This window comes from Helianthus annuus, chromosome 13 (assembly GCF_002127325.2).
Source record: "Helianthus annuus cultivar XRQ/B chromosome 13, HanXRQr2.0-SUNRISE, whole genome shotgun sequence".
In the NCBI taxonomy this organism is placed as follows: Eukaryota; Viridiplantae; Streptophyta; class Magnoliopsida; order Asterales; family Asteraceae; genus Helianthus; species Helianthus annuus.
In genome coordinates, this window is record NC_035445.2 from 53,970,480 (window position 1) to 53,986,923 (window position 16,444).

The 16,444-nt window shown below is 36.7% G+C and overlaps 2 protein-coding genes across 2 annotated transcripts; one reads left to right on the plus strand and one right to left on the minus strand.

Moving 5' to 3' along the window:
* Window positions 1-8,282: 8,282 nt before the first annotated feature.
* LOC110897911 lies at window positions 8,283-13,545 on the plus strand. Its single transcript, XM_022144643.2, has 5 exons — window positions 8,283-8,600; window positions 9,272-9,360; window positions 9,449-9,772; window positions 9,855-11,776; window positions 11,875-13,545. The coding sequence occupies exons 2-5, from the start codon at window positions 9,358-9,360 to the stop codon at window positions 13,301-13,303; spliced, it is 3,678 nt and encodes a 1,225-aa protein (XP_022000335.1). The 5' UTR covers window positions 8,283-8,600; window positions 9,272-9,357; the 3' UTR covers window positions 13,304-13,545.
* A 35-nt stretch (window positions 13,546-13,580) lies between these two features.
* Window positions 13,581-15,686, minus strand: LOC110897912 (phosphoglycerate mutase-like protein AT74H). The gene is made up of 4 exons (XM_022144644.2): window positions 15,177-15,686; window positions 14,247-14,366; window positions 13,881-14,175; window positions 13,581-13,797 (listed from the first exon to the last, which is right to left on the minus strand). Exons 1-4 carry the CDS (start codon window positions 15,673-15,675, stop codon window positions 13,695-13,697), a joined length of 1,017 nt encoding a protein of 338 aa, XP_022000336.1. The 5' UTR covers window positions 15,676-15,686; the 3' UTR covers window positions 13,581-13,694.
* Window positions 15,687-16,444: the final 758 nt, after the last annotated feature.

Here is a 16,444-nt window from a genome sequence, read left to right on the forward strand (position 1 = left end):
ATTCACAACGAGTTCCCTACTGACGAGGACAAGAATGATCAAGGTTTTTCATCCTTTTTTTTATGGGTTCGAGTTTTTTTTTTCTTTTTTACACCCCTAATTCAACTTTACATGTTAATTTCTTAAAAGAAATCGAAGAACCAAGATACTGTCGAAGAATCAAGATCCTGTCAATAATAAGTTGGTTTTGGTTTTTAATTGTCATTTACTTTGATTTTCGTTCTTCACAATTGGTTTTATTTTTTCCAGAATTAAGAATGTTGCCAAAAGATTAATTATTTTTCAATACCATTGATTATTGTTTCAAAAAAAAAAGAATGACGTTTATAGGTAATAAATTTCAATACTATTGATTTTAGTTTGGTTTTCATTCTTCTGGTGTTTATAAATTTTGATTTTGATTCATGGATTACTTGTTTTGGTTTCAAACTCGTTTGATTTTGATCCATGGATTAGTTATTTTTGTGTTAAAAATATGTGTTTGTTGGTTTGGGGATTTTGATCTGAACAGTAACTGTTTTTTTTGTTGCTTTGGTTGCCTTGTTTGCTGCTTTTTGATCTGAATAGTAACTGTTTTTTGTTGGTTAGGTTGCTTTGTTTTGTTTTGGGCTTTTGATCTGAATAGTAACTGTTTTTGTGCGTTATAGTACAGAAACAGACCCATAACATGTGTTAATCCCCTGTTAGAATGATATATAACGTGTGTTGCTTTACAGAAACAAACCAATAAAGATATTCAATCGACAAGTCGGATGGATGTAGGCGACGCTAATGCAGGGGCATGTGTTAAAAAAAGATATTCAATAGGTCACATTTTTTGGGAAGGAACTCTTCGTTCATTTATAACATGTGTTAGTGGTTCATGCTTTAACAGAACTCCATGATGTAACCTGACATGTGTTCATGTATAACATGTGTTAAGCCCCTGATAGAATGATATATAACGTGTGTTAACCTTTGTTAATTTAAAAAGTATGTACAAAGGACAAAAAGAACATGATTACTTCTTTGACCATGTGGATAAATGTAGACCATGTATTTTATTTCATTTGACTAGATTGACATTCGAAATCATTGTGAAATTCTATGAAGCCAAAGATCAACCATTGATTATGTTTTATTAAATAGATCTATGGTTGTCATTTAATTGGTATATTTATAACATTTAAATAAACCAGTAGTTCAAAAGCAAACATCCTGAACCATGGCGCCAACATGGTACAAACACACAAAACTTTTATTTGTAGTTTTCCAAACAGAGATTCCTGCATTTGTTTTCTATTTTGCTGAGTGTACAACAATGACGAAATTACGTAGGGGATGACTGAGTACGAGTGCAAAAGCAGCAACAATTGAGAATGGCACATGGTACACACAAACAAAAATATAACGTGTGTAACATACGTGTTTTCATTAACATGTGTAAAGTTCCCGATATACGTGAAATATAACGTGTGTTAACATGTGCAGCCAGCAGGAGGATGGCATGTAAATGTGCAATATGATTAGCGGATCACGTATTGTAACACATTTATAGGTAGCTTGGGAATAAATAAAATGAAACGCCGTATTTATTCCTTCAATGGAAAAATGACTTTCCCCAGTAGTACCAGGGGATAGTTGTTGGCTCTTGTGTTAGTGGTTCATGTGTATAACGTGTGTTAACATGTACAGACAGCAGGAGGATGGCAGGTAACGTGAAATATGAATAGCGGACCATGTATGGTAACACATGTATAGGTAACTTGGGAATAAATAAAATGAAACGCAGTAATTTTTCCTTCGATGGACAATGACTTCCAGGGGATATTTGGTGGTTCATGTGTTACTGGTACGTGTGTATAAATTGTTAGGTGGTTCATGTGTTACTGGTACGTGTTGTTGAATCCAAAAAATATCATTTTTGTTTCTCTAAGGCCGAATGGATCGCACGATGGAAAAATGACTGCCCCCAATAGTTGGTCAGATGCTAACATGTGTTAGTGTACATGTAAGGTCACATTTGTTTTCATTAACATGTGTTACGTTTATGTCAGCGTTTGTTTTCACATTTGTTTTCATTAACATCCGGAACATTTTTAACAACACGTCCTAGATAAAATAATAAGAGTCTCACATTACATATTACTAGTAACCAAGGTTAACACACGTTATATATCATTCTAACAGTGGCTTAACACAAGTTATACATGAACAGATGTCAGGTTACATCATGGTGTTCTGTTACAGCATGAACCACTAACACATGTTATAAATGAACGAAGAGTTCCTTCCCAAAAAAATGTGACCTATTGAATATCTTTTTTTTACACATGTCCCCGCATTAACGTCGCCTACATCCATCCAGCTTGTCGATTGAATATCTTTATTGGTCTGTTTCTGTAAAGCAACACACGTTATATATCATTCTAACAGGGGATTAACACATGTTATGGGTCTGTTTCTGTACTATAACGCACAAAAACAGTTACTATTCAGATCAAAAGCCCAAAACAAAGCAACCTAACTAACAAAAAACAGTTACTATTCAGATCAAAAAGCACCAAACAAGGCAACCAAACCAACAAAAAGCACAGTTACTGTTCAGATCAAAATCCCCAAACCACCAAACACATTTTTTTAACACAAAAATAACTAATCCATGGATCAAAATCAAACGAGTTTGAAACCAAAACAAGTAATCCATGAATCAAAATCAAAATTTATAAACACCAGAAGAATGAAAACCAAACTAAAATCAATAGTATTGAAATTTATTACCTATAAACGTCATTCTTTTTTTTTTTTTGAAACAATAATCAATGATATTGAAAAATAATTAATCTTTTGGCAACATTCTTAATTCTGGAAAAAATAAAACCAATTGTGAAGAACGAAAATCAAAGTAAATGACAATTAAAAATCAAAACCAACTTATTATTGACAGAATCTTGGTTCTTCGATTCTTCGACAGTATCTTGGTCCAAGTTTTCTATTGAAAATGAATATAACTGAAAGCATATTGAACCAAATTGGAAAATAGTAAATTACCAAGAGCAATTAGACCGAGAGGAGAGAGAGCACCGGAGAAGAAGTCCGGTGAGTTTCGCTGGAGAAGGTGGTTGCTGGTGGTTGTTGTTTATTGAGGAGAGAGAGGGCAGGAGAAGAAGTCCGGTTAGTTTCGCCGGAGGAGGTGGTTGCTGGTGCTGGTTGTTTGTTTCTCCTGGAGAAGGTGGTTGCTGGTGGTGGTTGTTTCTCATGTTTGTTTGTCTTCAAGATTGGAGTAGAAGAAATGAGAAAGAGAAAGAGGTAAGAGAAAGATGAGGAGTGTTATGGTGATTTGATTGCACTGATAGTACTTCCAATTCAAAAGGTGATTCTTCACTACCCAAAATGCCCTTATAATTGTACCAGCATGGAATATTTTAATGTTTTAAATGCTAATAGTTGTCTAAACAAATCATGACCCTTAATCTATTAAGATGAAACAAGATCAATGGACCACATAGAGTTTCCAAAGTTTTTTAAAAAAGATGGGGTTTCTTATAGAGCCCAGCCCTATATATATATAGGGGACCGCTAAAATGAAAACCACCTTCAGTTGTAAGGGTGTAGGGAATGGTTAAACACTTTGGAGTGGCAAACCAAAAAACTGACCAATCAGAGCGTGCCATGTCAATCAGTCAAAAGTGTTTAAACTTTGGTGAAAAATGTTGGCAATGGTTTAGACACTTGGTGAAGTGGTAAACTATTTTAAAAAAAGGAAAAAGGTGTGCTTGGTTCAGATAGGAAAGGACCCCACCCACCACACACACACTCCCTTCACAGACGCGGTAACCGAACACCGATTTGGCAAACTTGGAAGCGGCAAAGTATGTTGGTGGTGGTGTTTACCGCACGGTAAACTTGTTTGCCGCTCCTTGCTGATCACCACTCCGTATACCCTAAGAACCGCGAGAACCAATTCCTAACCACTAGATCAAGAAAATGGATGGATGAGATTAAAAGTAACTAAATTAATATTAAATACATTTTGTCTTATTATGTCTTTAATATTTTAATCCAAAAGGGTAGTTTAGTAAATTACTTTTTTTTTGTCTTTATTATTTTTTATTACTTTTTTGTTTTATTATATTACTTTTTATTTTTTTAAAAGAATTTTTTTATTAAAAACATTTTTTGAATTCAATTTTTTTAACAAAGACAATTATTTTTGCGCGCCAGTTTTTGCACGCCGTTTTTACGCCCGGCTTTTTCACGCATCGTTTTTTTACGGGTCGTTTTTACACGTCGTTTTTTCGCTCGGCTTTTTCAAAGCGTCGTTTTTTTAACGCGCCGTTTTTTACGTCCCGTTTTAATGCGGCGTTTTTTACGTCCCGTTATTTTTCGCGGCGTTTATATTCGCCGAATTCACGCCCCTTGTTTACGTCCCGTTTTAACGCGGCGTTTTACGTTAAACTTTTTACGTTTTACGTTTTAGTTTTTACGTTAAAATTTTAAAACTTTTTATGTTAAACTTTTTATATTTTACGTTTTTACGTTAAAATTTTTACGTTTTACGTTAAACTTTTTATGTTTTACGTTTTATGTTTTACATTAAAAAGTTTACGTTTTACGTTTTACGTTAAACTTTTTAGGTTTTACGTTAAACTTTTTACGTTTTACGTAAAACTTTTTACGTTTTACATTTTACGTTAAAATTTTTACATTTTACGTTAAACTTTTTACGTTTTACGTTAAATTTTTTAAACCTTTTGCGTTTTACGTTAAACTTTTTACGTAAAACTTTTTACGTTTTACGTTAAACTTTTTACGTTTTACGTTTTATGTTAATCTATTTACGTTTTACGTTAAACTATTTACGTTTTACGTTAAAAACTTTTACGCCAAACATTTGTTTACAGGCCCGTTTAAAAACTTTTTTTACGCCAAACATTTTTTTACGCCCGGCCCCGATATGTGAAAAAGCAATATCATAAACATTTTAACCTGCAGATCCAAAATTACTAACATCTCACAAATCACAAAACAAACAGTTATCAAATTCAATTAAACAAACACCATTCTCAAATGAGTTTCCAACAAAGATCAAAATTATATGAACTTGAAACCAAGTAATTTAGAAAACGATAAAAATGCAATTTGCGTCCCTGTGGTATGTCCCAAAAATCAACTTGAGCCCCTAAATTAAATTTTTGGATGTTTGAGCCCCTGACCTTATAAATTCATAACAGTATGAGTCCCTGCCGTCAGTCTTCCGTCAGTTTGACCGTTTGCTAGTTGTAAAAAGTCCATAATACCCCCCACCCTTTAATATATACACTGAATGGATTCATTATCATCATCAACAGCCGTTCTCAACTCCCAATATCATTATCATCATCAACAGCCGCTCTCAACACCCAATATCATCATCATCATCAACAGCTCTCCTCTCCCAATATCATCATCATCAACAGCTCTCAACTCCCAAGATCATCATCATCATCTTCATCGAAGAGATCAACAGATCATCTTCATCATCGATCAGGTTCATCTTCATCCTGTCATTCGATGTGTTTATGTGCTTATATTGTGAAAAAAACAGAGCGATGATTCTGGGTTTGATTTTGGGTTCCATTCGATGATTTTGGGTTGATTTTGGGTAACATTCGATGATTTGGGTTGATTTTGAAAAAACAGAGGGTTGATTTCATTCGATGTGTTTATGTGTTTATATTGTGAAAAAACAGAGCGTTGATTTTGGGTTCCATTCGATGTTTTTGGGTTTGATTTTGGGTTCCATTCGATGATTTTGGGTTGATTTTGAAAAACAGAGGGTTGATTTTGGGTTCCTCATTTTGAATGTGTTTGAATGTGTTATTTGGGTAACAGTTATTGATTCGATGTGTTCCTCATTTTGATTGAATGTGTTCCTCATTTTGATTCGATGATAACAGTTATTTGGGTATGGAATTTTGGGTATGATTTGAATGTGTTATTTGGGGTTAGGGTTTAGGGTTGAATGGATTTTTGGTTTGATTCTTGTGGGTTTAGGGTTGAATGGATTTTTTGGTTTGATTCTTGTTCAAAATGCATCAAAACAGAGAGTTGGTTTGAATGGATTAGGGTTTAGGGTAGCAATGTGTTTTGGTTTGAATGTGTTTTGTTTTGTTGTACAGAATGTGTTTTGGTTTGAATGTGTTTAGGGTTTAGGGTATCAACTGAGTATTAAGAACTGATCGGATGTACATAATGTGTTTTGGTTTGAATGTGTTTAGGGTTTAAGGTATCAACAGAATGTGTTTTGGTTTGGTTTGTACAGATTCTTGTGGGTTTAGGGTTGAATGGATTTTTTGTTTGATTTTTGTTGTACAGAATGTGTTTGGGTTTAGGGTTGAATGGATTTTTGGTTTGAATTTTGTTGTACAGAATGTGTTTTGGTTTGAATGTGTTTTGGTTTGAATGTGTTTTGTTGTACAGAATGGCTGCGGATGTAAAGATACGCAAAACACCAACTACGAAGGCGAGAACACTTGACAACCTCCTAGAAGATGGCGCGGTGCACATAAGGAAGTGATTGATATGAATGAATATAACCCTAGTGGCAGATATGTAATTAGCGAGCTCTGGAATTTCATATCTACCGCTTGGGTTATATTCATTCATATGAATGAATATAACCCTAGTGGCAGATATGTAATTAGCGAGCTCTGGAATTTCATATCTGCCACTGGGGTTATATTCATTCATATCTACTACATTCCGAAGTGCACCCGTCAGTAAAGATCCACAATTGCTTGTGGATCTTTGACGTTTTGTCTCTATTTGTATGTTTCGATCTTTTGTTATCGAGTCTGTACGTTACGGTCTTTTGTTATCGAGTCTGTACGTTACGGTCTTTTGTTATCGAGTCTGTACGTTACGGTCTTTTGTTATCGAGAATTCTATTATGAATGAATATAACCCAATTGCTTGTGGATCTTTGATATATATATATATATATATATATATATATATATATATATATATATAGGATACATTTAATTATTATATAAAAAATAAAAGAGTTAATTTAATTATTATTAGATTTCTTAAGAAAAAAGCAAAAAATGAATTTAGGGGCTCAGGTTGATATTTCAATCATACCATAGGGACGCAAAGTGTTATTAATATATGTCAAAAGACGGTCTTACCCCTGCCTCAAACAGTCAAACTGACGGCAGGGACTCAAAGTGTTATGAATTTATAAGGTCAGGGGCTCAAACATCCAAAAATTTAATTTAGGGGCTCAAGTTGATGTTTGGGACATACCACAGGGACGCAAATTGCATTTTTCTCTTAGAAAACCCATAACAAACTTGGTGTAGTTCTTTTACATTCGAATCAAAATTTCAAAAATATGTAAAAGATTAAAAGTTAAAAACCACCAAGAACACTAGCTTACTTACCAATTGAACAATCCAAAGTCTTATAGGCTTCAGAAGAACACCTTCAACAATTGACAAAACCAAAACCTTCAGTGACCACCCACTTGAAACCCATCACCACTTGAAATCGACCACCACATGAAACCCATCAAAACCTAAACTTACACCCCATTCTTTTCTCCTAAATCAGTGACTACCCACTTGAAAACCATCACCACTTGAAAATCGACCACCATGAAACCCATCACCACAGAAAACGAACAAAACCGCAACAAATTTGAAGCTAGGGTTTCATTGGATCAAAATTCTCACAAATTCTCTACAAATTCTCTGCGTATATGTTGAATCAGTGAGAAAAACACTTGTTGATTCCTCCATCTTTTTTAACGTCTTTATTAGACGTAAAACTTTATTTTACATACGTATATGTAATATTGGACATAAAATGTGATACGCATATAAAAGTAACAACACAATCTATACGTTGTGTATCACATGACTATAAATAACATGACTACGACTATATAACACCCATCAAAATAACTACTATTCTATTTTTAACATCTTTATTATATAATTTTTTAACGTCTTTATTAGATAAATCAACCATATTTTACAATGCAATGATTTTTATCCAAAAATAAATGAACAAAAACATTAATAAAAATATAGATCTAAATCCACCACATTATTCTAGCCTTTAATTGCCCTATCATAATTGGTGTCGGTTGACTTTTAAAAATAAAGAGATTAACCTAAACACGCTACTTTCACAAGGGTTGGTGATCTTTACCCAGGGCAGAACCGTAAATAACCCCAAAACCAAGGGGCAAAATCGTCACACAAAAATTGGTGGTTGTACATCTGAATATATATACACACACTAGTGCGTGTAAATACACACAGTCTCACACACACAATCGAAGCAAGGGATCGCGTAATAGAGTGGCATATTGAAGAAGAAATGTGTGGAATATAATCGTTTAAACAAGATCGATATATGCACACACACACATATATATATATATACAGATGTGTGTATGTATATCTAGTGAGAGAAAGTTATAGAGAGAGAGAGAGTTTCTCAGTCAATAGTCGCCGCCATTTTTGTTACTGTGAAGAAGTTTTGGTTTTTGATTGGAAGAAGTTTGTGGAAGAATCGGTTAATGTGAACCGTTGGATCGGTATATTTTGATTTGTTTTGTTCATCAGGTATTTGAAACCCTAGTTTGTGCTTTTTGTGTGTGTTTGTTGCATCTGTTTGTGTGTGATATTGTGTTGTTGAGATTCGATGGTTCGATGCTTGTTAGATCGGTTTGATTCGTATATTGGAGTGATATTGAAGTTTATTGCATAACAAATCTGAGATATATGTTCCTGTCAAGTGCTGAAAGTTGAAATGAATGACGGATTTGACGGTTTTTTGTATCGGATGCGGTTGTTTTGATGCAAAATCATATGTTTCCGGTGTGTTTTCGAGTTCACCGGCCGCTTTTGTTGTGGTAGTTTTCACTCTGTGTGGACTCACTGAGTTATTGTGTTAACTCGGTTTCGAATCGTATGAATTCATTCATCTGCGGTGTAGAAGTCGATCTGATATGTCGTGTTTAGATCGATTTTCCGGATCTGTGGTTTATCCAGGCTAGTTTGATTTTTGGCGAAGCGGATCTTGATTCTCTTCGATAGATTTGATATATTTGGGGATCTAAAGTCTCTTTAGATGTTCATCGTTTGAGAAGAGTTACTCAAGTGGCAACAGTTACTGGTCAATTAGGGTTTTCGAATCGTGTTTCTTTGATTTACAATGCCATGTGTTAACAACATATATGTTTGAAGGAAATTTTGGGATTAATTTTGTTATGTATGTGTTTGATATTTTGCAGACTCTGAATTCAAGTATCTTGTGTTTTGAAAGCTTTGGTATGCTAACTTTCATCTTTAAAGACAACACAATGAGGGGCCACATCTAATGGTGGGAGTTGAAATCACTGAAAAGTCTTATGTTGTGACATTGTCGTAGGACATTTTGACGGAGATTATTATTGTTTCTGGACTTGCAGATTCATTTGTGTACCTGCATTGGGGGTTCAACCTCAACTATTAGTTCAAGAAAAAGACGCGGTGGAACTACTGTATCCTGCAAAAACTGTGGTGGGAGACCTGCGATTGATGGGAAAAGTTCTTCGGGTTGCTTGCTTAGCACTGTTTTGGAACTAACTAGTTTGATTAATTCAGACGTTACTTGGACAAAGATTTCAAAGGGGTGTAGGAGTTCATCAAGGAGACCTCGAACGTCAACTTCAAATACGGTTAATTTTGCTTGCGGAGGATTGGTAAACAACGATTCACCAGATTTAGAAATGCCTGTTTCCGAATCAGAGAAGGTAATATTTGATGTCATACACTCATACTGATTATCTCTTTGCGTAAATCGTTTTTTCTAATGTGTTTATATGATATTCGCAGTTGGGAGTATCGGTTCTTGAGTGTCGTTTCAGTGAGAAAGCGGAACACATTCCAATCAAGAAAAGAAGATTTTTATTCAAGCCGTCATCTCCGACACATAACATCTTTAATCCACCGTCGGATGGTACAGAAACACATGAAACAACTCCCAAGTTAGATGCAAGTGCAAATACTCTTTCTGCTACGTCTGGAGCAGTCACTGAAACGTGTGAAAGTGGTAGTAAAGATCATACACTGGATCAAAACAAGTTGGTGAAGGATGACGACTTTTCTGGCATATCTATACTTGCTGCTGCAGCATGCAGCAACAGTTTGGGAGCTGAAACCGATCGATGTGAAGGGTCTACAGTTCTGTCATCTATGAATGATAGCGTTCCAAAAAATGTTGAATTTAACGAAACCAATGTGAAAAAAGAACCTGATTCCCATACATCAACAACGTTAACAACGCCCTCTAAAGTTGAGGAATCAACATTGAATAATTCTTCTTCACATGCCCCTCTGGAACCAGCATTCAGCAAACCGAATGAAGAAGAACAAAGCATGCAAACATCTCCTGCAAGAGATGTCCGATTTAGCTGGGATCTAAACACTGTTATGGATGCATGGGAAGAACCAACTGTGAATGAACACGAAGTTTCTGCATCAGATGCTGCAAATAACAATGCGACATCTGTCGATGAGAAAAAGGACGATTATACGAACGACAACTCTGGAAATTTACCTGTTGAGTTGAAAAACTTGTCTCATGAAAACAAGGAGTTAAAGGTCGAAAAATGTGAACCATTGACTCATGATTTTGAAATTGCTCAGAGTGCTGTGGTTGTGAAAACAGAGTCTATGCATGATAAGCATACAGATAGTGGCAGTGTTGACGTACCTGTTACCAGAACCCTAGCCGTTGAGAACCCGACACATGGCACCTTTTCAAAGTGGGCTAATCTCTCTGGTCAAAGTTCAGGTGGTTTTAGCGGTACTCCGGCGGTCAACACCAAATTGTCAATGGACTGTTCTGTACCCCCTGGTTTTGATCATTGTTTTAACATGAATAAACATGAGTTATCGCTTAACACAGCAACATGTACGAAAAAGGAACCCCATCAAAGTGGTGTTACATCTAGTAAAGTTGACGATGAAGATATGACGAAAATGGAGTTAACTAGCATGGTGGTTGCTACAGAGGGCATGGTCAACAAGGAAGAAACCGAACAACCTGCTGCAGTTTCTTTCATGCGTGATGCTGCTCAGTCTGACGCTGACAATGGTTTTGGTTATGATAATTCTCAGAGTGATATTCGAGCGGTTAGCGGGATTGAAAAAGATAAACTAGACGAGGGTTTTGATTCCCAATACGAAGACGGAGAACTAAGGGAATCAACTATAAATGCTTGGAAAGGATATGGGTTGACCGAGGGTCAAAATGAATACGATATGACCAAGATTGAAGTAAGTGCCAATGAAAGTAATTCGAAAAATATACAAGCAAATTCTACAGCGATTAACGAATCTCCTGAACCCAGACATGGGAAAGAAGTAGATTTAACACCCGGTGCGGTTTTGCCTGAGAAACTTTGCAGTGGTGATGAAGCATTATCTGGTTCAGAACCGAATGAGATCATTAATCAAGAGAAGAGTGGAAGACAAGATATTGTAAGCCAATCAGACGAGTGGAAGATGAACGTTTCTGGATGGGATCAATTGCCTGATAATCAAAGAACAAATTCAAATAATTTAATTAGAATCCGAAACTTCACAGCTCGAAAATTCTCATACAGGGAAGAACAAAAAGATAAATTCGACACTGAGGATGTGGAAATGAAGGCGGAAGGCTCGAGATTCTATAGAAAAGACTCATTAACGCGCATTGGAGGACCGTCAACGCGCGATGTGTTTGTTAGCAGGGGTAGATTCCAGATGCGCAGGTACTGTACTCCTGTTCTCTTTTCCACATTTGACCATTTTATTTGGTCAAAATTATATTCTTATTACTAATGTTACTAATAAATTTGTTTGTATACAGTTCTAATGATGATGACGGTTTAACGTCTAGACCAGAGCGGGAATCAGGTGCGTTACGATCGTTTGGTAGGGGAAGATACTCGCCACCTAGTCGTGGTCGTGGGTTGTGGAATCGTTCTCCGGAAAGGAGCAGGGACGGTGGTCCGTCTTTTCATCGGTCTATCCTAGACGATTGCGGAGCTATGGATAACATGGCTAACGACGGCATGGGGTTAAGTGATACTGGAAGACATAATACTTCATATGTTACTCGACGACCGTTCAGAAGCAGGTCGCCTATGAATCAGGAAGCAAACGAGTTCCGTGCACGTTTAGGGTTAAGACCAACTGGAGACACGGGTCATGATAGGTTTGTGAGTCTGAGCCGAGGCAGGGGACGTGGTCGGCCCATGAGATACGGTACGCGACTTGATGATGAGGGACCCAGGGGACGTTACCATGGGCCCGCAACCGACGAATGTGATGAATTTATGACGGAATATTCACATCCTTTTCGTCGCCGATGCTTTTCACCTATAGAAAGAAGAGGAAATAATAATAGTTATCAACATCACCAATCTGATTCAAGATCACCACCGTCTAGACCCCGAACTCGTTCTCCAATTGGTAATGGCGTTTTTAGACGTCGTAGTAGATCCCCGAGTTTCAGAACCGATGGTAGAATCCGACGTCCCAGATCACCACCTGTTTATCGAGATCATCCAAGTGAGTATAATTCCGGACCACGAAACAATAACGCATCACCACCAAGGTCCAGATGGGTGAATTACAAAGAGCGGCCCGTTTTCAACAGATCACCTCCACCTGGGCGGGCCGATGGACCACCCGGAGAAAGGTTTAGTTTTTACGATTCTTCACGGAAACCAAAGCAGAACGAGTACTACAGATCAGGACATTCCGGAAGATTTTCAGACACCAACGAAGGGGGGAGAGGCAGGCCCAGGTACGTGAGTAATGACGGTGATGATCGGCCCAATAACGGTTACAGGCGTGGGGGTTTTGTTAGGCGGTACAACATGGATGGCCCCAACAGGCGGTTCCAGTATGATGATGAAGACGGATTTGGTCGTGGTTTTGATGCCCGTGACAGACATGCTTTGGAACAACATGCTCGATCTAACCCCAACCCTAACGCGAACCCGAGCACGAAACCCGGAAGTGACGGAACAGATAGCAGGTTTCGTGACTTTCCAAGGCGGCAAAGGGACGATGGTGGTGAGTTTAAAAGGCGGTCGAGAGAAGGGAAAGACCCGAAAGAAGAAAGTGAACATGTAACGAATGATTTTGAAAGAAGGCCTAAAGAAGTGAAAGATCAATCTACTACTACTACTACCCCTGCTAGTACTAGTACTACTAACCTTGATTCCGTGATCCCTAACGATGTGGTGAAGGAAGGTGATACTCGTAAACCAGTACTGGGATCTAACTAAATCATGTTACGGTTCGTGCTTGTTACCCATATTATATTTTAGGGAGGAATACCATACCATACCATACCGAGACTGAACCTTGCCGAATTTCTTCTTTTTCAGCGCCTCCTGTTATTGCTGGCTTGGTTTTAATTTGCATTCTCAGATTAGTTTAGTGTTGGTTTTCTTGAATACCCTCCTAGAGGGCTGTTAGTTTACCCTCAAATTAATTATAATCAAAATTTCTTTCACTTGAACTTTTTCATTTTATTGTCATGTGTTTCTACCTATGCAGAGCTTTAACAGGGCATGCAACAGAATTATGATTGAAGGTACATTATTTATAAACCGTTTTTAGATAACTTTACATGATGGACCATCGTAACTGTAACTATACTCTCGAGCATCGACTTTAGCTGAATAAACCATTGCTTTCATCATCAAAATGGGTGAAGAAAGACGGTCCATTGGTTAAGTAGTCATAGTTTAGCTCGCCTGGCTTGGCTGTTTTTTGCCTATAAACGAAAACGATCACTTGGTTAGGTTGGGTTGGGTGTTCTATAAGAAAAGATGCAAAGAGCAAGGGAAGGGTTGTTACCATATCTGATCATCAAGCATTTGCGGGGTCAAACCGAAGTCAATCAATTCTTGCTGAGTATGATGCACCAACAAACTGTATCTTCCACCCTGTCCTGTTTGCATGACGAGTACATTCCCGTTCTTCATGTTGTTAAGCCCCTCAAACTGCTCGACTGTCCATTTATACCATCTCATCAAGAACACTCTTAATGCTAAACCATGTGAAACTATCACCAAGTTCATGTTAGGGCTTTGCTCCCCTGGCGGCTGAAATCTTCCTATGTCAATGTCGGTTCTCAGAGTCTCCCGAAACCCTGCACCATCCCATATACTTATCATCACTCGTTAAGATATAATAAATAATATTACGGGTTAAGGAACTGACCTGTGATTCGATCGTAAACATCTGCTGCGGACTCGCCATTTGGAAAACGGTAGAAAAATCGACCATATCGAACTCTAACTGCTTTCTGAATCTTCATTTGTTCTTGATCTTGGAAGTTGCCTGCAGACACACTTAGCCGCTTATTAATACGGAACATCAACAATGCTAATCAAAATACATGATTACACGATTAGATAACTGCTCTTATGTAGTTATGTATCACTATTAAAGTTGATTAAACGTATTTACAACCAACTCTTTTACGTTACAATTAAAATTCATTACAGAAATATTATCGCATTATTATTTAAATAGCATTTATAATAAATTATGTGAGCTAAACAATCATGATTAAATTAATACGGCATACCAAATCCATTTCTTAATTTTCAAAAAACGTCAAAAAGGAGAAACAAAACAAGCCTTAAATTATCATCAATCTCACTAAAAACCACTTTTACTGTCTGTACAACCACCAAAGCAGCACAAGTTTACTCGTTTTGGTTCGTTTTTAGGCCTAATTGTGTAAACCGTAAAGAAACTCAAACGCCCATTATGTGTTTTTAGGGGTTGTTTGGCAACATCTGAATGGTTAAATGCTGAACTAGTAATAAGTCTGAACCATCAAGTGCTGAACCAGTAAGAGGTTTGAACCATTAAGAGTCTGTATAATGCTTCACCGTTCAGAGGCAAATGTCTGACCAATTCAGATTAGAGGTCTTAACCATTTATACTCTGTATAAATTTTAACCATTCAGAGGCAAATGTTTGAACCATTCAGACATCTGCTCGTGAAACAAACAGTCTGAACCGTTAAGAGACTTGTTAAGACGTAAACAAACAGCCCCTAACTCTACTACTAAACTACATTTTTTATTTTTCCTACGGGTCATTACTTGAAAAGACAAAGCCTTAAATACAACACATTACCGAAATCCTGCTCGCGTACTCGCGGCTCCTCCCTAACTCCGGCGATCCTCGACCGGTCAAACGCCTTACCTAACCCGCGAAGCGTCTCAATCGTCCGCTGATACGGCGAAACATAGAAATAAACCTTCCAATCATCAGCTCCATCTTTCTCAATCATCTCTCTTATCCTCACTCCACATTCCTCAGCCTCTCGTCTTCCTCTCTCCGTCAACCGAATATTCGGGTCAGCAACTCTAGCGTACACGCTTTCGTCGACGTTTCCTTCGCTCTGGCCGTGGCGAACGAGGATAATTCGCCGCGGCCGTGGAGGCTTGACATTGGGCGTGTGGAGGATGAGATTTTTCTCCGGGAATGTGAAGAGACCGGTGTCGTCGACGGAGAGGCGTTTCCGGCGGCCAACTGTGTCTTCGCAGCAGTTGATTTGGCGGATGGTGGATGAAGAGGTGGTGATAGACATGTCCGGTGTTTGTGGTGGGTATTCATAGCATATCATGCACATTGCACCGCTAAGTAATATGAGATGTTGGTTTTGTCATTTATTATTTTTTTAATATATCATATTTGTTTTTTAAATGTATTTATATATTTACTAATTTAAATTGCACGAGTTGTATAAAGAAAATTTATATCTATCTATACTATATAATAAAAGAAACCTGATTTGAGACATATGTCATTGAATGAAGGCATCAATAATTTATTAATAAATTTTAAATTTAAATTAAAAAGATTTAAATATTATATTAGAATTTTATTTTGATTGTAAATCTATTGATAAGATAAATTATTCGATCTGGATTGTGTTTAACCAACCAAGCTTAACCCACTTATTTAACCGTCTTAGTTTCGTGTGTTTTTAATGATTAAATTTCATCATATCGATGTTTTATAATTTCTAATATTGCTATACTTTAAGGAAATTTTCCATTATAGTTATGATTATAATAAAACTAGGTTATAACCCTGTGTATTACACGGGGTTGAATAAATAAATTTTATATACTAAATAATAAAAAAATATATTTTTAAAAACCTCATTTATTGTACGGGTTGAATAAATATAATTTTATATATTAAATAATAAAAAGTTATATCTATAAGAACCATATTGTACGGGTTGAATAAATGTAATTTTATATACCAAATAAAAAAGTTATATCTTTAAAACCACGTATATTACACGAGTTGAATAAATGTAATTTATTGTAAACTCCACTTCATTCTAAATACTAGGTATGTTTTTTTATTCTTCATATGCTATGCATATT